At 28.1% G+C, this 20,757-nt stretch overlaps 7 protein-coding genes across 12 annotated transcripts in view; 4 read left to right on the top strand and 3 right to left on the bottom strand.

The window, feature by feature from the left end:
* The window catches only part of LOC134833726 (BAG domain-containing protein Samui), a 161,206-nt gene that overhangs the window by 8,389 nt on the left and 132,060 nt on the right, over positions 1-20,757 (top strand). The gene's annotated exons all lie outside the window — the stretch shown is intronic.
* Positions 1,704-2,914, top strand: LOC134834756 (succinate dehydrogenase [ubiquinone] cytochrome b small subunit, mitochondrial). 2 transcript variants are annotated; one of them, XR_010162178.1, is made up of 3 exons: positions 1,704-1,866; positions 2,008-2,612; positions 2,681-2,914. XR_010162178.1 is itself a non-coding variant. In XM_063849522.1 (2 exons), exons 1-2 carry the CDS (start codon positions 1,824-1,826, stop codon positions 2,511-2,513), a joined length of 549 nt encoding a protein of 182 aa, XP_063705592.1. In that variant the 5' UTR covers positions 1,704-1,823; the 3' UTR covers positions 2,514-2,665. The 2 variants fall into 2 exon arrangements, 1 of the variants encoding a protein (XP_063705592.1); XM_063849522.1 differs by lacking the exon at positions 2,681-2,914 and having other exon boundaries at positions 2,008-2,665.
* On the bottom strand, positions 2,609-5,232 carry LOC134834755 (phosphatidylglycerophosphatase and protein-tyrosine phosphatase 1). 3 transcript variants are annotated; one of them, XM_063849518.1, is made up of 5 exons: positions 5,058-5,232; positions 4,836-5,000; positions 4,372-4,521; positions 3,407-3,718; positions 2,609-2,838 (listed from the first exon to the last, which is right to left on the bottom strand). In XM_063849518.1, the coding sequence occupies exons 2-5, from the start codon at positions 4,836-4,838 to the stop codon at positions 2,677-2,679; spliced, it is 627 nt and encodes a 208-aa protein (XP_063705588.1). In that variant the 5' UTR covers positions 4,839-5,000; positions 5,058-5,232; the 3' UTR covers positions 2,609-2,676. The 3 variants fall into 3 exon arrangements, with proteins under 3 accessions (XP_063705588.1, XP_063705589.1, XP_063705590.1); XM_063849519.1 differs by having other exon boundaries at positions 5,095-5,229; XM_063849520.1 differs by lacking the exons at positions 4,836-5,000; positions 5,058-5,232 and adding an exon at positions 4,686-4,828.
* On the bottom strand, positions 6,576-7,430 carry LOC134833080 (translocon-associated protein subunit delta). Its single transcript, XM_063847263.1, has 3 exons — positions 7,221-7,430; positions 7,037-7,160; positions 6,576-6,974 (listed from the first exon to the last, which is right to left on the bottom strand). Exons 1-3 carry the CDS (start codon positions 7,343-7,345, stop codon positions 6,714-6,716), a joined length of 510 nt encoding a protein of 169 aa, XP_063703333.1. The 5' UTR covers positions 7,346-7,430; the 3' UTR covers positions 6,576-6,713.
* On the top strand, positions 7,502-10,464 carry LOC134833078 (tumor protein p73). Its single transcript, XM_063847258.1, has 5 exons — positions 7,502-7,733; positions 8,046-8,268; positions 8,323-8,726; positions 9,556-9,689; positions 9,756-10,464. Exons 2-5 carry the CDS (start codon positions 8,059-8,061, stop codon positions 10,118-10,120), a joined length of 1,113 nt encoding a protein of 370 aa, XP_063703328.1. The 5' UTR covers positions 7,502-7,733; positions 8,046-8,058; the 3' UTR covers positions 10,121-10,464.
* Positions 11,962-13,780, bottom strand: LOC134833605 (nuclear envelope integral membrane protein). Its single transcript, XM_063847978.1, has 2 exons — positions 13,495-13,780; positions 11,962-13,358 (listed from the first exon to the last, which is right to left on the bottom strand). The coding sequence occupies exons 1-2, from the start codon at positions 13,669-13,671 to the stop codon at positions 12,042-12,044; spliced, it is 1,494 nt and encodes a 497-aa protein (XP_063704048.1). The 5' UTR covers positions 13,672-13,780; the 3' UTR covers positions 11,962-12,041.
* On the top strand, positions 13,885-20,111 carry LOC134833079 (mitochondrial coenzyme A transporter SLC25A42). 3 transcript variants are annotated; one of them, XM_063847261.1, is made up of 7 exons: positions 13,885-14,074; positions 16,142-16,400; positions 16,775-17,112; positions 17,181-17,331; positions 18,382-18,567; positions 18,624-18,889; positions 19,393-20,111. In XM_063847261.1, the coding sequence occupies exons 3-7, from the start codon at positions 17,004-17,006 to the stop codon at positions 19,719-19,721; spliced, it is 1,041 nt and encodes a 346-aa protein (XP_063703331.1). In that variant the 5' UTR covers positions 13,885-14,074; positions 16,142-16,400; positions 16,775-17,003; the 3' UTR covers positions 19,722-20,111. The 3 variants fall into 3 exon arrangements, with proteins under 3 accessions (XP_063703331.1, XP_063703329.1, XP_063703332.1); XM_063847259.1 differs by lacking the exon at positions 16,142-16,400; XM_063847262.1 differs by lacking the exon at positions 13,885-14,074 and having other exon boundaries at positions 16,247-16,268.

Genomic DNA, 20,757 nt, shown 5'->3' with positions numbered 1-20,757 from the left:
ATCAAATAAAATTTATCTCGATTTTATCTCATGCTCACTTAAAATCGAGTTTTTCTCAGCAAGTCAATTTTTGATCGATTTCAAGCCTAAAATTGAACAAAAAGTCATTCTAAAGATGATTTCCATTCATATTTGGTCAATTTTCGATCAAATAAAATTTATCTCGATTTTATCTCATGCTCACTTAAAATCGAGTTTTTTTCAGCAAGTCAATTTTTGATCGATTTCAAGCCTAAAATTGAATAAAAAGTCATTCTAAAGATGATTTCCATTCATATTTGTCAATTTTCGAACAAATAAAATTTATCTCGATTTTATCTCATGCTCACTTAAAATCGAGTTTTTCTCAGCAAGTCAATTTTTCATCGATTTCAAGCCTAAAATTGAATAAAAAGTCATTCTAAAGATGATTTCCATTCATATCTTGTCAATTTTCGAACAAATAAAATTTATCTCGATTTTACCTCATGCTCACTTAAAATCGAGTTTTTCTTAGCAAGTCAATTTTTGATCGATTTCAAGCCTAAAATTGAATAAAAAGTCATTCTAAAGACGATTTCCATTCATATTTGGTCAATTTTCGATCAAATAAAATTTATCTCGATTTTATCTCATGCTCACTTAAAATCGAGTTTTTCTCATCAAGTAAATTTTTGATCGATTTCAAGCCTAAAATTGAATAAAAAGTCATTCTAAAGACGATTTCCATTCATATTTGGTCAATTTTCAATCAAATAAAATTTATCTCGATTTTATCTCATGCTCACTTAAAATCGAGTTTTTCTCAGCAAGTCAATTTTTGATCGATTTCAAGCCTAAAATTGAATAAAAAGTCATTCTAAAGATGATTTCCATTCATATTTGGTCAATTTTCGAACAAATAAAATTTATCTCGATTTTACCTCATGCTCACTTAAAATCGAGTTTTTCTCAGCAAGTCAATTTTTTATCGATTTCAAGCCTTAAATTGAATAAAAAGTCGTTCTGCAGATTTGATTTTGGTCAATTCATATTTCATGCTCACTTAAAATCGAGTTTTTTTTATCAAGTCAATTTTTGATCATTTCAATTCAATTTTCAAGTCAAAAAAAATTTAACAAAATATTTAAAATCATTAAGCCTAAAATTGCAAATAAAATTTATCTCGATTTTACCTCATGCTCACTTAAAATCGAGTTTTTCTCATCAAGTAAATTTTTGATCAATTTCAAGCCTAAAATTGAATAAAAAGTCATTCTGCAGATGATTTCCATTCATATTTGGTCAATTTTCGATCAAATAAAATTTATCTCGATTTTACCTCATGCTCACTTAAAATCGAGTTTTTCTCAGCAAGTCAATTTTTGATCGATTTCAAGCCTAAAATTGGAAAAAGTCCAAAACAAAAGTTGTTTCTAATGCAGAACCCTAAAATTTGAACCGGTGAATGGTGATCTAGCTCAATTTTCAAAAATCGTCGAGTGGCCCTAATATTTAATATAGAAAAAATTAATTTTTTCCGCTACAAGAAAAAAATAATTTTGTCCGTCAAATAAAAAAAAATATTTATTTAAAAAAAAAAATCTTGAAATTTTCTGTTTTTTTTTTAAATTTTAATTACAAAAATCTCACAAAATATCTCGCATGCGCCTTGTGAATAATTTCAACTTTTGCGACACACAAATTCTTCACAATTTATCAGCTGTTCGACACGAGCGCCACAGTTTCCTGCATTTCCCGTCGAAAAGTGTGACAGAACGAGATATCGAAAAAAAAATTTTCTCATTTTTTGTGAATTTTGCAATTTATTGGAAAATTTACCTGAATTTCCGCCCAAAATCAAAATGGCTTTAGCAATGATGTTGCGTTCGACCTGCAGAAATGCTGGTAAGTCAAAATTTCCAAAAATTTTATCGAAAATGCATCGAATCGAATTTTTGTTTGATGATAATTCCTCCGTTTCGATCAAGTTCAAGATTATATAATTCCGAAAATAGATAAAAATCTTTTTTCATAATTTTTTCGCAGCTTTGCCGTCGTTGATGTTGCGAAATGCGGCAAAAGTCTCGACATTTGCGGTTCGCCCGGCTTTGCAAAAATCCTTGATGGTCGCTCCCGTGCAAATGTTGCGACAAACGATGCCCGTCGCACGTTCCGCGGTGCAACAACAAGTCGTGCGTCAATCGTCGGGCGCCGCTGCGGGTCACAGTCACGTGACTTTGTGGAAAGTTGAGAAAGTCGTGGCAATCGGCATTTTGTTGGGATGCATTCCATTGATGGCAGTGATGCCGGGCAAGGCTACCGAAGCACTTTTCGCCACGATGGCAGTGGCACACACACATTGGGGCTGGGAAGCGATCGTTTGCGATTACGTTCGTGCCGTCGTTTTCGGGAGATTTATCGCAAAAGCTGCCATTATTGCGACTTACATGTTCAGTGCGGGACTTTTGGCTGGCTTGTTGAATTTCATCTACAACGACATCGGAATTGTTGCTACCGTCAAGAAGGTTTGGGCCATCGAGGGCAAGAAATAGATTAAATCGCGACATTTTTCTACGACACAAAAATTGTAATTTATTCAAAATTTCGAAAAAAAATGATCTGATGAAGGTAAAAAGGTCAACTCGCGTCATGTAAGATTTATTATTCACAAAAAAAAAAGAACAAAACTATTTAAAATTAAACAAAATTCTTTTGTTAGCTGCCCTTTGCCCGACTATTATTACTGTCTAAGTTGCTTTTTCCAACGTTATCTGTGTGGAAGATCCTCAGCGCTTCCCATTGTTTGTTGTGAAGTAAAATATGGGGACGACAATCCTTCATATGAGCTACTGCTTGTTCGGGGGTCCATCCATTTTTCTAAAAAAAAAAAATGAAAAAATTAATTAAAAATTTAAATTAAATTATTTTTTAAAAAATTAATTTTTATTAAATTTTCATTGTATAAAAAATGATTTAAAAATTATTTTAATTTTTTTAATAATAATTTTTTAAAATTAATTAATTTATTTAAATTTTAATTTAATAATTTTTTATTTAATTTATTTAAATTAATTTTTTAAATTAATTAAATAAATAAATTAATTTATTTCAATTTAAAATAAATTAAATATATTTAGTTATTTTTTAAAAATTAATTCTAAATTAATTTAAATAAAATTAATTTAATTAAATTTTTATTACAGTTAATTTTAATTCAATTTCAAAAAAAAATAATTTAATTAAAATAAAATAAATTTAAACAAAAATTTATATTAAATTTATTTTGACTAATTCAATTTAAATTTAAAAAAAAATCAATTAAATTTATATTTTTTTAATTTGTTTTTAATTAAAATTTTAATTAAATTTATTTAATTTAAATTTTTATAAAATTAATTTAGTCAAATTTATTTTATTTTTTTTAAATTAAATTAAAATTTCTTACCATCATGAGGTAACATCCAACCAATGTCGCACTCCTGGTACGTCCTGCTTTGCAATGAACATAAACAGTTCCCGCTTCGTCTGTAAAATCGCAAGGAATACCTTTGATTTTTTGTCCTTCGGGTAAGAAGCGATTGATGAATTCGACCCCCTTTCGGAGTTTTCCCTGATCTGGTGACTCGAAGATGTCTGTGGTAGCTAGTTGGAGGAATTTGACGTTGTGTTGCGCCCAGCGCTCGGCATTATTGGAGAACCACAGTTCGTAATCTTCGTTCATGGAGACAACCGCTTTGATGTTTTCTTTTTTCACGAGCTGAAAAGAGATTTTTAGTTAAAAACGTTTAAAAAATTTGAATTTTTAAAAGATTTGGTCAAAAAATTTTGATTTTTAGTGAAAATTTTAAGAATTTTGATACTCAAAGAGGTATTTTATTCAGTTTTGTTTTTAAATTTTAGAAATTCAATATTTTAAGCTCTGAGAAGACTTTTTAATAGTTGAAAAATCTTAAAATTTAATAATAAAGTCATTTTGATGACACTAAAACTTGATTTTTAATCATCTTCTCAGAGGAAAAGAATTAAAATTCGCTTAAAAATCGAAAAGATCTTGAGAAGTTATGCTCAAATGGCTTAAAAAAATTAATTTTGAACCAAAATTATCTTAAAAACTAATTTTTCTTGCCTGATAACACTTAAATTTAGCCTTTGTGATACTTCGATTTCAATTTTTGTCAAAAAAGTTCTTAAAAATTGACCAAAAATTATTTTTAAAATGAAAATTCTTGTCTTTTTGTGACTTTTTCTCTTCGATTTTTTAAAGAAAAACCATAAAATTCGTAATTTTTTACTTGAAATCTATTTCAAAAGTCCAAAAGTCTTCATAAAACTCAAAAATTCTTTGCTTAACGGCACAAAACCAACTAAAAAAGTAAAATTCTTATAAGAAATCCCCTAAAAAGCACTCACCTCTTCACTCATTGTCCTAAACGGCAGGGCGCCGAGTATCATGTTGTCGTCAATCCGATCGTACCATCGCCTTGCCGAAACGCGTTCCATGAAAATGTTATAGAACAACGTCGGATAGAACGTTACGCGAGCAAACATACTGACGACACCCTGAAAAAAGTGATTTTTTTTGTTAGAAACTTGTCTTCTTTGAATGGAATTCCACAACACGTCACATAAATTACGTTATCCAAATATTTGTTTCATCGATTAAAAGATTTTTTTCAATGACATTCTTTAAAAATTGGATTTTTAGAGATTTTTGCGACACTTACTGAGATAAAAATTCGAGATTCGCGTCAAAAATATTCTTAAAAAATTAAATTTTAACAAAAAATTAACAAAAAATTCAACAAAAGACACACGAAGAAGGGAGAAAGTCAAGTTCTTTTTGTACGTAACACCTGTGGTAACACAATTTTTACCATCTTTCTTCTTTTCCGTCTCTTCTTCGACTGAAATATTCCGTTCCAACTGTTAAGTGTGCAGCCGATATTAAGTCATGTACTGGTTTTAAGTGGTTTCTCTCTCTCGTCGTTGGCTTAAACTGCTCTCGTGATGGTGAAATAGCTGCTAAGTGATCTGTAAAACTGCAATTGAGAGAGAAAAATGTTAGAATTGAAGATTTTTTACGGAGATTTGTTTACATTTTTTACGATTTTTTGATTTTATCGACGATGTCACCTCTTAATTTCAGTAATTTTGGGTTAAAGTTGCTCGAATTTTTAATTTTTAAGTGAAAATGAGACTTTTGGAAGCTTAAAACATGATGAAATTTGAAGAAAATTAACAAAAGCACGAGAGTCACGATGTTTTTGTTTATTAAATTTGTTGCGATGACGTTTGATGTCAAAAATTGTACGTCGGAGGATGGAGTGAAAAAGTTCAATTGAATGAAAAGTTTGTTAAAGGAGTCGATTTTGATGCAAAATTTAGATTTGAAGATCAAAATTTATGAAAAAAACTTAAATTTTAATTAAATTAAGATTTTTTTTTTAAATTTTGTCAATTTTTTAAGAAAATAATTTGAGATTCAGTCAAAATTTACATTCCAATTTTAAAGAAAAAAATTTGAATTTTGAAGAAAAATTTTGAGCTTCAGAAAAATTTCAAAGATTTTTTTTTAATTTAATAAAATTTCACAGAGAAAATTTTTAATTTCAATTAAATTTCAAAGAAAAATTTTGAAATTTCAATAAAATTTCAAAGAAAAATTTTTGAGTTTCAAAAAATTTTTGAGTTTCAAAAAAAATTTGAGTTTCAATAAAATTTTAAAAAAATTTTTGAATTTCAGTAAAATTTCAAAGAAAATTTTAAATTTCATTAAAATTTCAAAGAAAAATTTTGAGTTTCAAAAAAGTTTCAAAGAAAAATTTTGAATTTCAATAAAATTTCAAAGAAAAATTTTTAGTTTCAATAAAATTTCAAAGAAAAATTTTGAGTTTCAAATAAAATTTCAAAGAAAAATTTTTAGTTTCAATAAAATTTCAAAGAAAAATTTTTAGTTTCAATAAAATTTCAAAGAAAAATTTTTAGTTTCAATAAAATTTCAAAGAAAAATTTTTAGTTTCAATAAAATTTCAAAGAAAAATTTTGAGTTTCAATAAAATTTCAAAGAAAAATTTTGAGTTTCAAAAAAATTTCAAAGAAAATTTTAAATTTCAATAAAATTTCAAAGAAAAATTTTTAGTTTCAAAAAAATTTCAAAGAAACTTAAAACTTAGTTTCAATAAAATTTCAAAGAAAAATTTTTGGTTTCAATAAAATTTCAAAGTAAAATTTTTGGTTTCAATAAAATTTCAAAGTAAAATTTTGAGTTTCAATAAAATTTCAAAGAAAAGTTTTAAGTTTCAGTTTCAATAAAATTTCAAAGAAAAATTTTTAGTTTCAAATAAAATTTCAAAGAAAAATTTTAAGTTTCAATAAAATTTCAAAGAAAAATTTTGAATTTCAGTAAAATTTCAAAGAAAAATTTTGAATTTCAGTAAAATTTCAAAGAAAAATTTTTAGTTTCAGTAAAATTTGAGAGAAAAGTTTAATTTTGGTCAAATTTCAAAGAAATTTTGTAACTTTAAGAATATTTTCAGTGAAATTTAAATAAAAAATTTTAAATCTTAATCAAAAATCACATAAAATCCTTAAAAAACTGATAAAAATCTCCTTACTTAGTTCAAAAAAAATTTTTTTTTTCAATTAAAAACTTTAATTTATTACAAATTTCCGAATCTCATGATCACAACACACGCCACGCACCCACATTTATAAAACATGTATGCCAGCGCGCCGTCCCATTAAGCCTCCTTTTAGTTGATCAACTTGTTGCGCGTCGAGAAAGCCAAGTACGCAGCGCCGCTAATGAGAATCGTAGCCAAGAGTTCCGACTTGATCCATGCTCCCTTGTAGGTTCCCGGATGATAAACGCTCAATTTCGTCAATGGCTTGACGTTTGCGGTGCTTTCGCCAGACCGTTGAGCCTTGCGATAGGCAGCGTAACCTTCCTCGTCATACAAATTCACTTGATGATCGCCACTCGACGCCTTTTTGAGGTCTTCACTCCAGCTAATCTGTAAATTTTTTGATCTGATAAGACTTGCGACGTGCAATTAAGAGGCAACGAGACACTTACTTGATATTGGTTGTCACCGACACGACTCACGGGCGAGATTTTTCCATCGACTTCGGCAAAGAGAGCAACTTTCTCGGCGTTATTCGAGCATTTCAGCGTGAATTCCGCGATAAAAGCGATTTGGCTGCAGGTAAAAATGGGAAATTATCAAAAAATTATTGATGATGATGGCAAAAAAAATTACCTCACAATTTTCCCGTCGGTGGTTGTGAATGAAGTGCTCTTCACTGTGGGTCCGGTGCAAACGGCGGCACTTGTGCATCCAACAATTGCCAAGAAAACGGCGATTTTAGCGATTTTTTGAAGCATTTTAGCAAGAAATTTCGTAAAAAGTGATGCGGTTCGATATTGACGTGGCCTGAAATCGACTGGAATTGACTGAAATCGACCAAAAATGACGTTTAAAGTATTCGGAATGAAAATTCCGATCATTCGAATTGACGAGATGTCAACAACTGTCAACAGAAATTCAATCCGAATCGACGGGCGACCTGTTTTTGTTCCTTTTTCGTCCTTTTAATTGTGTTTTTTAGCGTTTTTAGTGCCGAGCCTTCGTTTAAGGGGCGAAAAATATCTTCCAGCTTAGCGGATTTTAGAAAATTTATAGAAAAAAATATTAAAAGTGTGCAATTTTCGTATTTTTTAGTTACGATAACCAACAAACTCCGGCTTGTGTTGTCCTTTGTTTGGATTTTGGGTGAGTTTGAGCGTTTCTTGATGTTTTTTTGGCAGATTTTTCACTGAAATTGTGCTTTAAAGCCACTTTCTGTGAAGGATTTTGATAAAAATCGGGAAATTTCATACAAAAAATGTCATGAGCACTTGTTGCTTGACCTTGAATCCGTAATTAGTGTGCATTATTTAACAGTAAACATTGAGTAATTCCCATTTTTTTGGGTTTAATGACCTTTTTTGCGACGCCAAACGTCTTTTTGTGTAAAATCTCCGTAAATTTTTAACTTTTTCCGCCAAAAAACTAAAATTGCGTCATGCATTTCGCCATTCGCAGGATTTTCAACAAAATGGTCGACAACAATTTGCCAATCGAGGACTTTAGTTCGCTTCCGCCATCGGATCTCGATCAATATTTCAACCATTTGGATGCGACTTTTGACCAGCAAGCTGTCGATTTGAGTCATCTCGATAAGCCGCCGACCCTGGATGAAGTCGAAAGTGCCCACAGATTCGAGGTTACGCTTCCGGGCGAGTCTTCCGGGAAGTCCAGCTGGGTCGTAAGTTGATTTTTTCGAAGATTTTCAGCTTTTTTCACGAATTTTCGTTCAAAGTATTCGGCTGCCTTGAAAAAAGTCTTCATCAAGATGAACAGTCCCTTCACAATTACGGTAAATTATCAAAATCCGGAGCTGAATCCGACTCCGGGCAACTTGTATTTGCGTGTCATTCCGGTTTTTACGGAGCCCGAGGATCATCATGTGCCTGTGAATCGCTGCAAACATCACTCGAGTGCCACAGACAATCATATTTTGGCTTGTAAGAATAATACTGCCAAGTTTGAGGGGGAGCCGACAGAGACGGATTACGGGAAACGGTTGTGCGTTGTGATGCCGCTGTGCTCGAAGGCGCCAGAAGTGTTGGAAAATGTCACGTTGGAGTTTTATTGTCAGAACTCGTGTCCCTCGGGCATCAATCGCCGTGCTACTGCCTTAATTTTTGTACTTGAAACTGAACGGTGAGGAGTTTTTCGATGATTTTTTAAGAAATTTATCGAAATTTTGAGTTTTAGTTAAAATTTTAATTTTTTTTCATTTAAAAAACTTAAATTTTCTTCGAATTTCATTCAAATTTTATAGAAAAAAAAATTAATCTCATTAAAATTTAAAAAAAAATTTCGAATTTTGATCAAAGTTTTTAGAAAATTTTGAATTTAAGTCAAAAATTTTAATTATTTTATTTAATTTTTTTATTTTTCATTTTTTTTTTATTCAAAATTTGGACAAATTCAAATGTAAAAGATTAAATTTCAGTAAAACTTCGAAGAAAAAATTAAAATTTCATTCGAATTTATGAAAAAAAAATAAATTTTAGCTAAATTTGATGAAAATTCAAAATTTAAGTTTTTAAAAAAATATGGAAATTTGAAAAAAATTATTTTTCTTTAATTTTTTGAATATTTTATTTAATTAATTTTTTTTAGTTTTTGCATTTTTATTCCGAAGATGACTTTTGAAAATTTTTTTTTTTGAATTTTTTTATTTTTTTTTTTGAAAATTTGACTCTGAAAATTTTAAATCGAAGAAAAAAAAAATTTCTTGAAAAAAAAATAAATTTTAAAAACAACGAAAATAAATTTGGTGCCCCTTTTATTTTGAAAAAAATTTTTTGACAAAAAGTTCGAAATAAATTTGTCAATTTCGATAAATTAAAAAAAAATCAATTTTAAATCCTGAAATTTTCATAAAAATTTCTTCAAAAAAAATAAAATTATCAAATTTGTACTCAAAAAATATTTTTTTAAATGAAAATTTTAAAGAAATTTTCTAATTTTTAATTTTTTTTAGTCGCGAGATCGTTGGAAAACGTCTCATGTACTTCAAAGTTTGCTCCTGCCCAAAACGCGACAAGCAAAAGGAAGAAGAAAGTGTCGAACAGCAACGAAATGGAATTGCTCAACCCAAACGTCGTGCAGATAATCGTAAGTTTTCCCAATTTTTTATCAATTTCCGCTCTTTTTCAACATTTTTCTCCCAAAATCTCTCAGAACTCACTCCGGGCAACGGAAAACGCCCTTGCAAAATCATCAAAAAGACCGTGGAAATCAAGCAAGAGTTCCCGACGCCATCTCAAACTCCCAACAACTTTGCTCAAATGCCCGAGGAGCCCACGCCCGACACAATTTCCTTCACGCTCAACGTCGCCAATCACGACGCCCTTCTCAGAGTTCTTCAAAGTGCCGCCGACATTCACAGCGTGATGGCTGTGGAGTCCAATGACAGCATCAGCAGTCAACATTTCCTCAAGTGCCGCAAAAATTTGTTGCGCGACAAGGAAATGATGGAACAGTTGATGCAAATGCAGCAACAGCAGCAGCAATACGAGCCGGAGTCGCACAATTTTATGCAATAAGAAGTAGTTTTAAGTGTACTTTTAATCATTTAACGTGAAAAATTATCAGTTTTTTCCATGAATTCCACAGAAATAGTTGACGAAACGAACAAAAAAGGCCCTCAACCCACCATAGAATTGAACTTTTTGACATTTTTTGATAGTATTTGTCCTCCGTTTCAGTTATTTTTATATTTTTTTAACTTTTATGATTAAGTACTCATGCATTTTTATTGAAGATTTCTTAAGAAAGTATGTGAAACTACTTTAAATTTTAGATTTTAAGATAAAAATTGAATCAAAACTAGACTTAAGATACATATTTTTAATACATACGTAATTTTGTTATATAAAATTCATGAATAAATTAGTTCAAAACTATAAAAAATGAATTTTCTTACCGCATTTCGAAGAAAAAATACGGTTATGGATTTGAATTATTGCTAAGTACCTTAAAATTCATTACAGTTTAATTAAAAAATTCTTTAAAAAGTTAAAATTTAAAAATTCGAAGAAAACTCGAAATTCATAAAAATTTCGAGTGATTTCTAAATAAATTTCGAATAATTTCTAAAATAATTTCGAATAATTTCTAAAATAATTTTGAATAATTTCTAAAATAATTTTGAATAATTTCTAAAATAATTTCGAATAAAAATTTCGAATAAAAATAATTTCGAATAATAATTTTTAAAATAAAATAAAATAATTTCGAATAATTTTTAAAATAATTTTTAATAATTTTTGAAATAATTTCGAATATTTTTAAAATAATTTCGAATAATTTCTAAAATAATTTCTAAAATAATTTCGAATAATTTTTTAAATAATTTCGAATAATTTTTAAAATAATTTCGAATAATTTCTAAAATAATTTCGAATAATTTCTAAAATAATTTCGAATAATTTCTAAAATAATTTCGAATAATTTCTAAAATAATTTTGAATAATTTCTAAAATAATTTCGAATAATTTTTAAAATAATTTCGAATAATTTTTAAAATAATTTCGAATAATTTTTAAAATAATTTTGAATAATTTTTAAAATAATTTCGAATAATTTCTAAAATAATTTCGAATAATTTTTAAAATAATTTCGAATAATTTCTAAAATAATTTCGAATAATTTCTAAAATAATTTCGAATAATTTTAAAAATAATTTCGAATAATTTTAAAATAAAATAATTTTAAAAATAATTTCGAATAAATTTTAAAATAATTTCGAATAATTTTAAAAATAATTTCGAATACCGTAATGTGGATAATTCTTATGGAAAAAATTCCGTTACAAATTCAAAAAATGCTAATAATTAATGGAACATAAAATAATTTCGAATAATTTTTAAAATAAATTAGAATAATTTCTAAAATAATTTCAAATAATTTTCAAAATAATTTCGAATAATTTCTAAAATAATTTCGAATATTTTTAAAATAATTTTGAATAATTTCTAAAATAATTTCGAATATTCTCTAAAATAATTTTGAATAATTTCTAAAATAATTTCGAATAATTTTTGAAATAATTTCGAATAATTTTTAAAATAATTTCGAATATTCTCTAAAATAATTTTGAATAATTTCTAAAATAATTTCGAATAATTTTTGAAATAATTTCGAATATTCTCTAAAATAATTTCGAATATTTTTAAAATAATTTTAAATAATTTCTTAAATAATTTCGAATAACTTTTAAAATAATTTCGTAAAATTTAAATTGAAAATCATAAAAAACTTAAAAAAAAAATAATTTTCGAAAAAAAATTTTTAAAATATTTAGAAAACAAATTGTTTTTTTTTTTTCAAATTAGAAATTTTTTAATTTTTCAATATTTTATCAAACAAGAAAAAAAAATTTTAAATATTTTAACAAAAAAAACTTTATTGTCTCTTAATCTCACACAATTTAATCGAAAAAAATCCTATTCCAAACTAAATTTTCTACCTCCTTCTCGTCGTTTCTGTTCTCGACGCACTTTGTCGCGACGCGCTTCTCCTCTGCGTTGGCGTCGAATGATTTCTCAACGGTGTCGAACTACTTCTCCCATTACTGTGCCTTCCATTCACTATCGGCGAATATCCATTCGTTCGCGAAAATCTATCGTAAGCCCATCCCACAGGCCTCGTATTCCTCCTTCCAACCGCATCTTGCTCATCTTCACTAATTTCCGCCTCACTATCGCGACTCATCTTCTCGTCACTCTCATCTTCCGACAAATTCTCATCGCCACTCTCGTTATCCGTGAACGTAGCCTGCGTCGTCTCGTAATCCAAAATTTCCGTGTCATCCAAATGCGAATCTCCCTCAATAAACGACGCAAATCTCGCTGGATCTCGCAATTTCAGCATCGTTTTCCACGGTTTCGCTTCCGGCGAGGAACAAAATTCACGAAGTTCAGCAAGAGCTTTGGCTGTTTCGCGTGCGCCTTGCTCCAAATACTCTTCTTCCGTCAAAAAACGTCGTTTTGGGGGGAAACGTCGCTTCCAGTAGGTCTTCGTCTTGTTGATATACTGCACGGGGAAGTGATAAATGAGCGCGATGAGGATATTAATACCAACTGTGGCTTCTTGGAAGTGACTCGAGTAGAAAATTAGCAACATGGCAGCTGTTTGCAAGCCCCATTTGATCAGATTTTTGCTCCGTTCGTTCTTGGGAGGTCCCATGCGGTAACAAACGACGAACGAAATGATGCCACTGACGAAAACATACCAAAAAACGTACATTTGGTGCGTCACGAGGATCACCCGAATGTTCTCGTAGACCATTTGCCCGAAATAAAACGATAATCCCCAACCGCCGATGAGAGCGCCGTACATCATGGGCTTCCGCGGTATCAATTTGCTCACGAGCCACACGACAATTAGGAAAGAAGCTGAAATTCCGACCAAAACTCCGCTCAAATAGTAAAAAAGTGGGTTCTCACTCAAGCTGGGCGCCGAAAAAAAGACAAATAATCCGGCGCAAAGCAACAAAACTCGCCAAAAATCCACCCGAATGAGCTGCATGTGAACTTTGAACTTGGCATCGGCGTCAATTCCGATGCAACTTTGGTTAAAGGGGTCCAGATGCACCAAACGCTTCTTGCTGGTCATGAAATTGAACGAAAAAATCGAACGATGATCTTCGAAGGCGGCATTTACGACATCTGGGTCGGAGCCCTCGTACTGCGTAAACTCCTCGGAATCGATATCCAAGCGCAATGTGATGGTATTGAAGACATTTATGAGGTATTTGGGCTTTCCTTTGTAGCAATAAATCTAAAAAAAAATAAAATTTTAGGAAAAAAATTAACTTTTGAAGAAAATTCGAGAAAAAAATTAAAATTTTGATGAAATTTCGATAAAAAAAATTAAATTTCTAATGAATTTCTGGAAAAAACTTGAAATTTCTTACCTGCAACTGCTTATCTCGAAACCCGAGAGTGCGATGCTGAATGGGATTATATTCCGCTACCGATCCTGGCTCCAAATAAAATACGTTAGGAGATCCCTGCGAGGAGCCGCTAATGAATAATGTGATGATAAACACGATTCCCGTGCGAATAACCAAATTTTTGTGCTTCAGCGTCATCCTGCGAGCTTCAGAGCTGCTTTTGTGACCACCCACGAGCAAAAGATGACGAAAAATGACCAATTTTTGCCAAATCCAAGTACAAACAATGTTCAAAAACAGTTTTTCCTGATTGGTTAATGGCCTTGCGAATGTCAACTGGGGCCATTTCTGTAAACAAAAGCTTTGAATGTGCACTGGGACCGTGTTCCAGCTGTCAGTTTGCAGAAAAAAATAAATAAACGGCACTCGCGAGTAGTTTTTGTATCGAATTTTAGCGAAAAAATCATTTTAGGCGGTTTTGCTTTTGCAAAAAAACGTAGAGAAAAGTCCCGTGACCCTTTTGTGCATCAAAAAATCAAAAATTTCGGATGAATTAACGACAAATTTTTAATAAATCTTCGTAAAAAAGTGCTACGACGAAGTAAGTATGCTCAACAAAATTTTACATAACACAATTTTAGATTTTTTTTTATCAAGAGTGTGATGTATGTTGCTTCAAGGTTCTCCGTAAATAGGTAGGGTAGCATGTGAGGCACGTTGTAAAAGCCCAAAATTAGAAGAAATTTGTTGCGTTGCCGTTTTTGCCGAGAGTCAAGGACGATTCCAAAGTGCGATAAGGAATGAAAACAAACGAAAAGGGCAAGGTCTAATCGAGTCTGAGACAAGAAGCAAGTGTCTTATCAATTAGTAAAAAGGGTCGATTATCAGTGAAATCTCTTATTTTTCGATTTTTTTGTGGGTTTTGTGTGTGGAAAAATAATGAGAGGAGATAAGACACAAGGAAAGATATTTTACGAAAGCGATAAACTTGTTTGCGAATCAAATCTTGGCTTTGTTGTTGTTTTCGTTTTTTACGGCGTTTTAGTGAGTTTTAAAGGAAAATTTGGGGTTTTGAACGTTTTGATGTCTGTTTAGTGATTTTTTTAGAACAACATAAAGTTTCTAAAAAAATTTTTTCAAAATATTTCAAAATTTTTAAATAATTTTTAAAATCTTTAAAAAAATTCTTAAACAAAGAAATTGACTTAAGTCAATTAAATTAAGTCAATTCTAATGAAATTTTTAAAATTTTACAAAATAAAAAAATTTCTATTAAAATTATAGAATTAAAAAACAAAAAAAAAATGAAACATTTCAGAAAAAAATATCGACCGAAAATTTTTTTCTAAAATTTTAAAACATTTAAAAATTAATTAAAATAAATTAATTTTAATTTAATATTTTTATATATTTAATTAAATGAGAATCTTTCATTTTCGATTTTTTTCTAAGAATTTTCGATTTTTTTTTTATTTTTGAAATTTTCGTAGAAACTAAAAACTTTTAAATTTGCATAGAATATTTAACCTTTTCCATTTTTTGTTTTTTTTTATTTTGAAAGTATTAATTTTCAAAATTTAAAAAAAAATAGAAAAGTAAAATATACTTAATTTACAAAAATTTAAGGGGAATAAGGTAGTTCAAATTTTTATTTTACAAAATTTAGCTTAGAAAAAAATTTGAATATTTCGAGAAAAAATCAAAAATATTTTTGAAATTTCGCAAATTAATTGAATTTGTTTTCTTTGAAATACAAAAAAAAAAAATCTCAAAAAATATTAAAAATTTCCAGATATCCAGAAATATTAAAAATATCCAGAAATAATTATCTAATTAATAAATAAAAAATATAATTAAAATAAATAATTAAAAATAATTATAATAATTTAAGAAATAATTATTTAATTTATTTATTTTGATTTAATTTGTTTTATTTAATTTTATTGTTTTAATTAAATTTAATTTCATAAAATAAAATATTTTCTAAAAAAATAATAAAAATTGATGAATAATCCTATTTTTTTAAAAAAATATTTTTTAATTAATTTTAGACCTTTAAAAATTCTAAGACAATTTTTTGCTATAAATAATTAAAATAAAAATTAATTAAATCAATTAATTTAAATTAAATTAATAATAATAATATTTATATTTTTAATAATTTTTAATTATTAATTTGATTTATTTTATTAAACTGAATTCATTAAAATAATTCATAAAAAATAATAAAAATTGATAAAAAATCATATATTCTTTTTTTTTTTAGAAAATTTCATTAAATAAATCCTAAGATATTTTTATTTTTATGTTAAAAAAAATTATATAAAATTTAAAAATTATGAAAATTTTAAAATTAAATTTTGAATTAATTTCCCAAAAATTTTTTAATTAAAAAAAATAAAAATTTCATAAAATCCGCTTAAATCCTTGAAATTTCACGAAAACTTTTAAAACTTAAAATTTTTATTGATGAAATGAACTTCGCGTTCATTGACCAATTCACACACAGAGACAGCGACAGACAAACATTTTTAATTTTTTTTTTATTTCCAAACATTTGCGTATTTTCGATCTTATATAAATTTATGAACGAATGTACGGAATGTCTTGCTCTACGTGATCATAATAAAAACACCTCTGTTGATTTTTTTAATACTTTTTTTTTCAGAACTTGAGTGATCGGTCGTAAAAGTTTTGTTTTGCTCGTGGCAGTGTCGTAATCCGCAAGAAACTAAGAATTTTCGAAATCGTAAAGAAAGAAATCAAACAACAAAAAAAAAAACACAAACAAACCGGTAATCGAGTGACACAGACAACGAAAAGTGCGATGCGACATGCAAATTGTACGGCCTTGAGTGCATTGTAGAATTTTATTTATTCATTAAATGTGAATTGTTGGCGATTTAAATTCGTTTTTAGTGTTAGAAGTGAGTGAAAAAAATTATTTTTGAAGAAAAAAATTAATTTTTGGTTAAAATTCGGTAAAATTTTGATGAAAAAGGCCGAAAATAGTGAAAAACATTATTTTTTTCGTGTTTCGAGATCAAAAATTCGTCCATTGACCGCAATTTATTTATAAAAATATGCAACTCGCTCATTTTTTATTAATCCGATTCGTGTTTTTTGCGTTTTCACGTTTTTGAAGAGTGTTTGAATTTTTTTCTGAGCCGTAATATCGGCTTGTTCTATAAATAGTGGGGATTTAACGGTCGCGATAACGCAGAAAGTCGCAAATTTTTTGTTTACACTTTTTGTTGTTGTTAATTAATATGTCATTGTGTTTGTTTTTGTTTCGTTTTAGCATCACGCAGCGCCACGGAGCACAACGAGAGAGATAATTCACAGTCTTTGTTCCATTCATCGACGACACACACAGCAAAAAAACGCGAGCGAAGAATGTAAAAGGTGCAAATTTGTGAGAAAATAAACAAAAAACAAGGCGTTTCGAGTGGAAATCGCAGCCGAATTAGAAATGCAAGCGACTTTCTCGACAACTTTGAAGTCAATTTCTTAAAAAAAAAAAATTGCAAATGAGCCATTTGCCAATTGAGGAGCCTTCTTCTGCCGTCACGATGTCAATTACTGCGAATGCGTCGTCGCAAGGCGGTGAAAAAATTAAGACTGATTCAGTCAAGGATGGTAATTTTTTATTTTTTGAAGGAATTTCTTTGTTTTGAAGATTTTTAATTTTTTTGATGGTTTTTTAGGTGATCAACACAATCCCAGCTTTGATTCCTCCAAAGGACTTGCAAATCACGAACTTGTCATCACTAGTCTGTTAGCGGGCGCCGTTGCAGGCGCATTAGCTAAAACCGTTATAGCACCATTAGATCGTACAAAAATTAATTTTCAAATAAAGTGAGTATTTTTTTCGGATTTTTGATACAAAATTTATATTTTTTGTTGATTTTTGAGAATCTCAAGTTAAAAAAAATATTTTTTCGTAAAAAAATAACAAAAAATCACAAGAAATTGTTTAAAAATTAAATTTGAATGAAAATTTTGACAGCTGTCATTTTGAAAGATGTCAAAACTTTTTACTTTTAGAACATTTGACTCAAAAATTAAAATTTTTTTAAAAAGTTTACATTTTTAAGTAATTTCTAGTAATATTTAAGTAAAATTATGTCAAAACTTGAGATTTTATTTTGAAAAAATTGACAGCTGTCAAAAATCTGTGAACAAAATTTGGACAAAAAAATATTTTTAAAGCAAATTAAATGCTTTCAAGTCATTTTTGTTGAAAATAATTAAAATTTTTGAAGTTTTTCTTTAGTTTTTGTAATAAAAAATAAAAATTTCATATTTTTGACAGATGACAGGTGTCAAATTTTCGCTAAAATATTAATTTTTAGCCAATATTTTATCCAATAAAAATTTATTAAGAAATTTAAATTGAAAATTTTCAAATTTTGATGATTTTTTGAACCAAAATTCGTAATTTGATGACAGCTGTCAAAATTTTAAACTTTTAAAAATATGACAAATAGAATAAATTTTCGATCAAAATTGGTTTCTAAACAATTTAAAAGAGATCTAAAGCTAATTTATTTCAAATTTGTAGAAAAAAACCAACTTTTGACAGATGTCAAAATTTTTGCTCAGTTATTAAGTTTTGGCATTTTAAAGCCGCATTAGTAATTATGAGTCAAATTTTTGCTACTTTTTCATCCAAATTTTAAAATTTTATGAAAATTTTGACACCTGTCAAATTTTTGAATTGTCAAAATTTTCAATAAACGTCACAATTTTCGTTCAAATTTCAATTTTTATCAATTAAAAGCTGTTTTAAATAATTTTCTTTCACAAATCTTCACTCTTTTTTTTCAAAAATTTTAATTTTTATATAAATTGACACCTCTCAAAATCAAAAACTTTCAAATTTAATTTTTTTTCTTAATTTTTCAGTAAGGACAGACAATTTAGCTACCGGGCAGCGGCATTATTTCTCAAGAACACATACCAAAATGAGGGTTTCCAGGCACTGTGGCGCGGTAATTCCGCTACAATGGCTCGCATCATCCCGTATGCCGCTATTCAGTTCACAGCACACGAACAGTGGAAAAAATTTTTAAGGATAGAACAGAATCCAGAGTGAGTTCAATTGATTTTTTTTAATGAAAAAATGTTAATTTTTGATTTTTTTGCAGTGACCATTTCCGACGATTCCTTTCCGGTGCATTAGCTGGCCTAACAGCGTCATCCCTCACGTATCCCTTAGATTTAGCGCGTGCCCGCATGGCAGTGACAGACAAATATTCCGGTTACAAGAGTCTCCGTCACGTTTTCGTCAAGATCATTCAGTGTGAGGGACCGAAAACGCTCTTTCGGGGATACACTCCTACGTTACTTGGCGTGATTCCGTATGCCGGGATGAGTTTTTTCACCTACGATACTCTAAAAAGGGAATATTTTAGTAAGTTTTTCATTAAAAAAATAATTTTAAATTTTTTTATCATTTAGAAAATTATTGAAAATTTAATTTTTTTAATTAAAAAAAAATCTCTCATTGAAAAAATATTTTTAACTTTTTTCACTAAAAAAAAATATTTTTTTAAATTTTAATTAAATTTTTTTTTGAAGAAAGTTCATTTAAAAAAAAATATAACTTAAAAATATCTTTCATTAATTTTTTATTTAATTTAAATTTTATTTAATTAAATTTAATTTTTTAGTTCTTTTTAATTAAAAAAATAATTTAATAAAAAAATATATTAATTTTTTTATCATTTAAAATTTTTTTTTAATTTTATTTTTCGTTAAAAAATTAATTTAAATATTTTTAATTTTTAAAAAAATTATTTAAAATTTAATTTTTTAATTTAAAAATTTTTTTTTGTCATTAAAAAATTAAAATAAAAAAATAAAATAATAATAATAATAAAAAAATAAAAAATAACTTTATCACTTTTTTTGTAGAATTAACGGGCGAAAAGCAACCAAGCACAATGTATTCGCTGCTTTTTGGCGCAATTGCGGGCGTTTTCGGTCAATCATCGAGCTACCCGTTGGACATTGTACGACGACGCATGCAAACGACGGGAGTTACGCCCGAATGCCAAGATCGCTATCTCACCATCGGCACGACGATACGGAAAATTTACTACGAAGAGGGAATAATTCACGGTTTTTACAAGGGACTCAGCATGAATTGGATCAAGGGACCCTTGGCAGTGGGAATTAGCTTTGCGACATACGATCACATCAAGGAACTCCTGAGGACACTCGTGCATTTGCACGTGAGATGAGCTACTTTTGCTGAAAAAATGTGAAAAATTCCGGCGTGGAAACAAAAAAAAGTGCGTTAAATTTAGTTAAAAAAAAAAATTAAAAGTAGTTATGAAGTCAATGCTGTTATTTTATGAGAGAAAAAAAAGGAAATTTGGCGACAATAATTTTGCACACACAAAATTTCATCAGTTTAATTAATTATTAATTATGTACAAGTACATGTCCTGTTAAAAATTTATTTCGTAAGTGCCATTATTTAAAAAAAGAGATAAATTTAAGAGAATTTTATAAAAAACGATAATGTAAAAAAAAAATAAATAATGCAAAGAAAGTTTTATGTGGAATATCTTTTTGTACACTTAGCGGCGTATGAAATTGTAAATAATTTTTAAAAAATAAAAAAAATCTGTTTAAAGAAAATATCGGAAAATTTTCAGTTTTTAAATTTTTTTAACATTTTAAGTATTTGGTATTTATTTATTTCAATTTTTTTTTTTAAATTTTCGACATTTATTGAAATTTTTGAAAAATTCAAAGGCTTGTTGCAATTTTAAAATTTTCTCTTTGGTAAGATTTTTAAATATTTCTAAGGCATTTTATTGAATTTCTTAATCTTTTAAAAAATAAAATAAGTTTTATTCGTTTTTGTCAATTTTTGATAATATTTAGAAAAAAATATTTATTTTATTGTTATTTAATTAGAAAGAAAATGAACAATTATCAAAATAATTGTAGAAAAACTTAAAAAAATTTGAATACCTATTTTTTAAAAATTTTCTTAAAATTAAAATTTTTTAAATTTAATTTTTTATTTAATTTTCCTAAAATTAATTTAATATAATTTTAATTTATGAATTTAAATTAAGATTTTTTTATAATGTTAATTTATGGATCAATTTTGGCAATTTATTTATTTTTTTTTAATTTTTGAGAAATTCGCGAATTTTTGTCCATTTCTTTGACGATTTGTAGCAAATTTAAGATGATTCAAGAATTCTTCAAAAAAAATATGTAGAAATCGAGGATAAACTATTACTTACCTTGAATATTTTT

The sequence above is a fragment of the Culicoides brevitarsis genome, chromosome 3, assembly GCF_036172545.1.
Source record: "Culicoides brevitarsis isolate CSIRO-B50_1 chromosome 3, AGI_CSIRO_Cbre_v1, whole genome shotgun sequence".
Lineage (NCBI taxonomy): Eukaryota > Metazoa > Arthropoda > Insecta > Diptera > Ceratopogonidae > Culicoides > Culicoides brevitarsis.
This window is presented reverse-complemented; position numbering and strand designations above follow the sequence as displayed.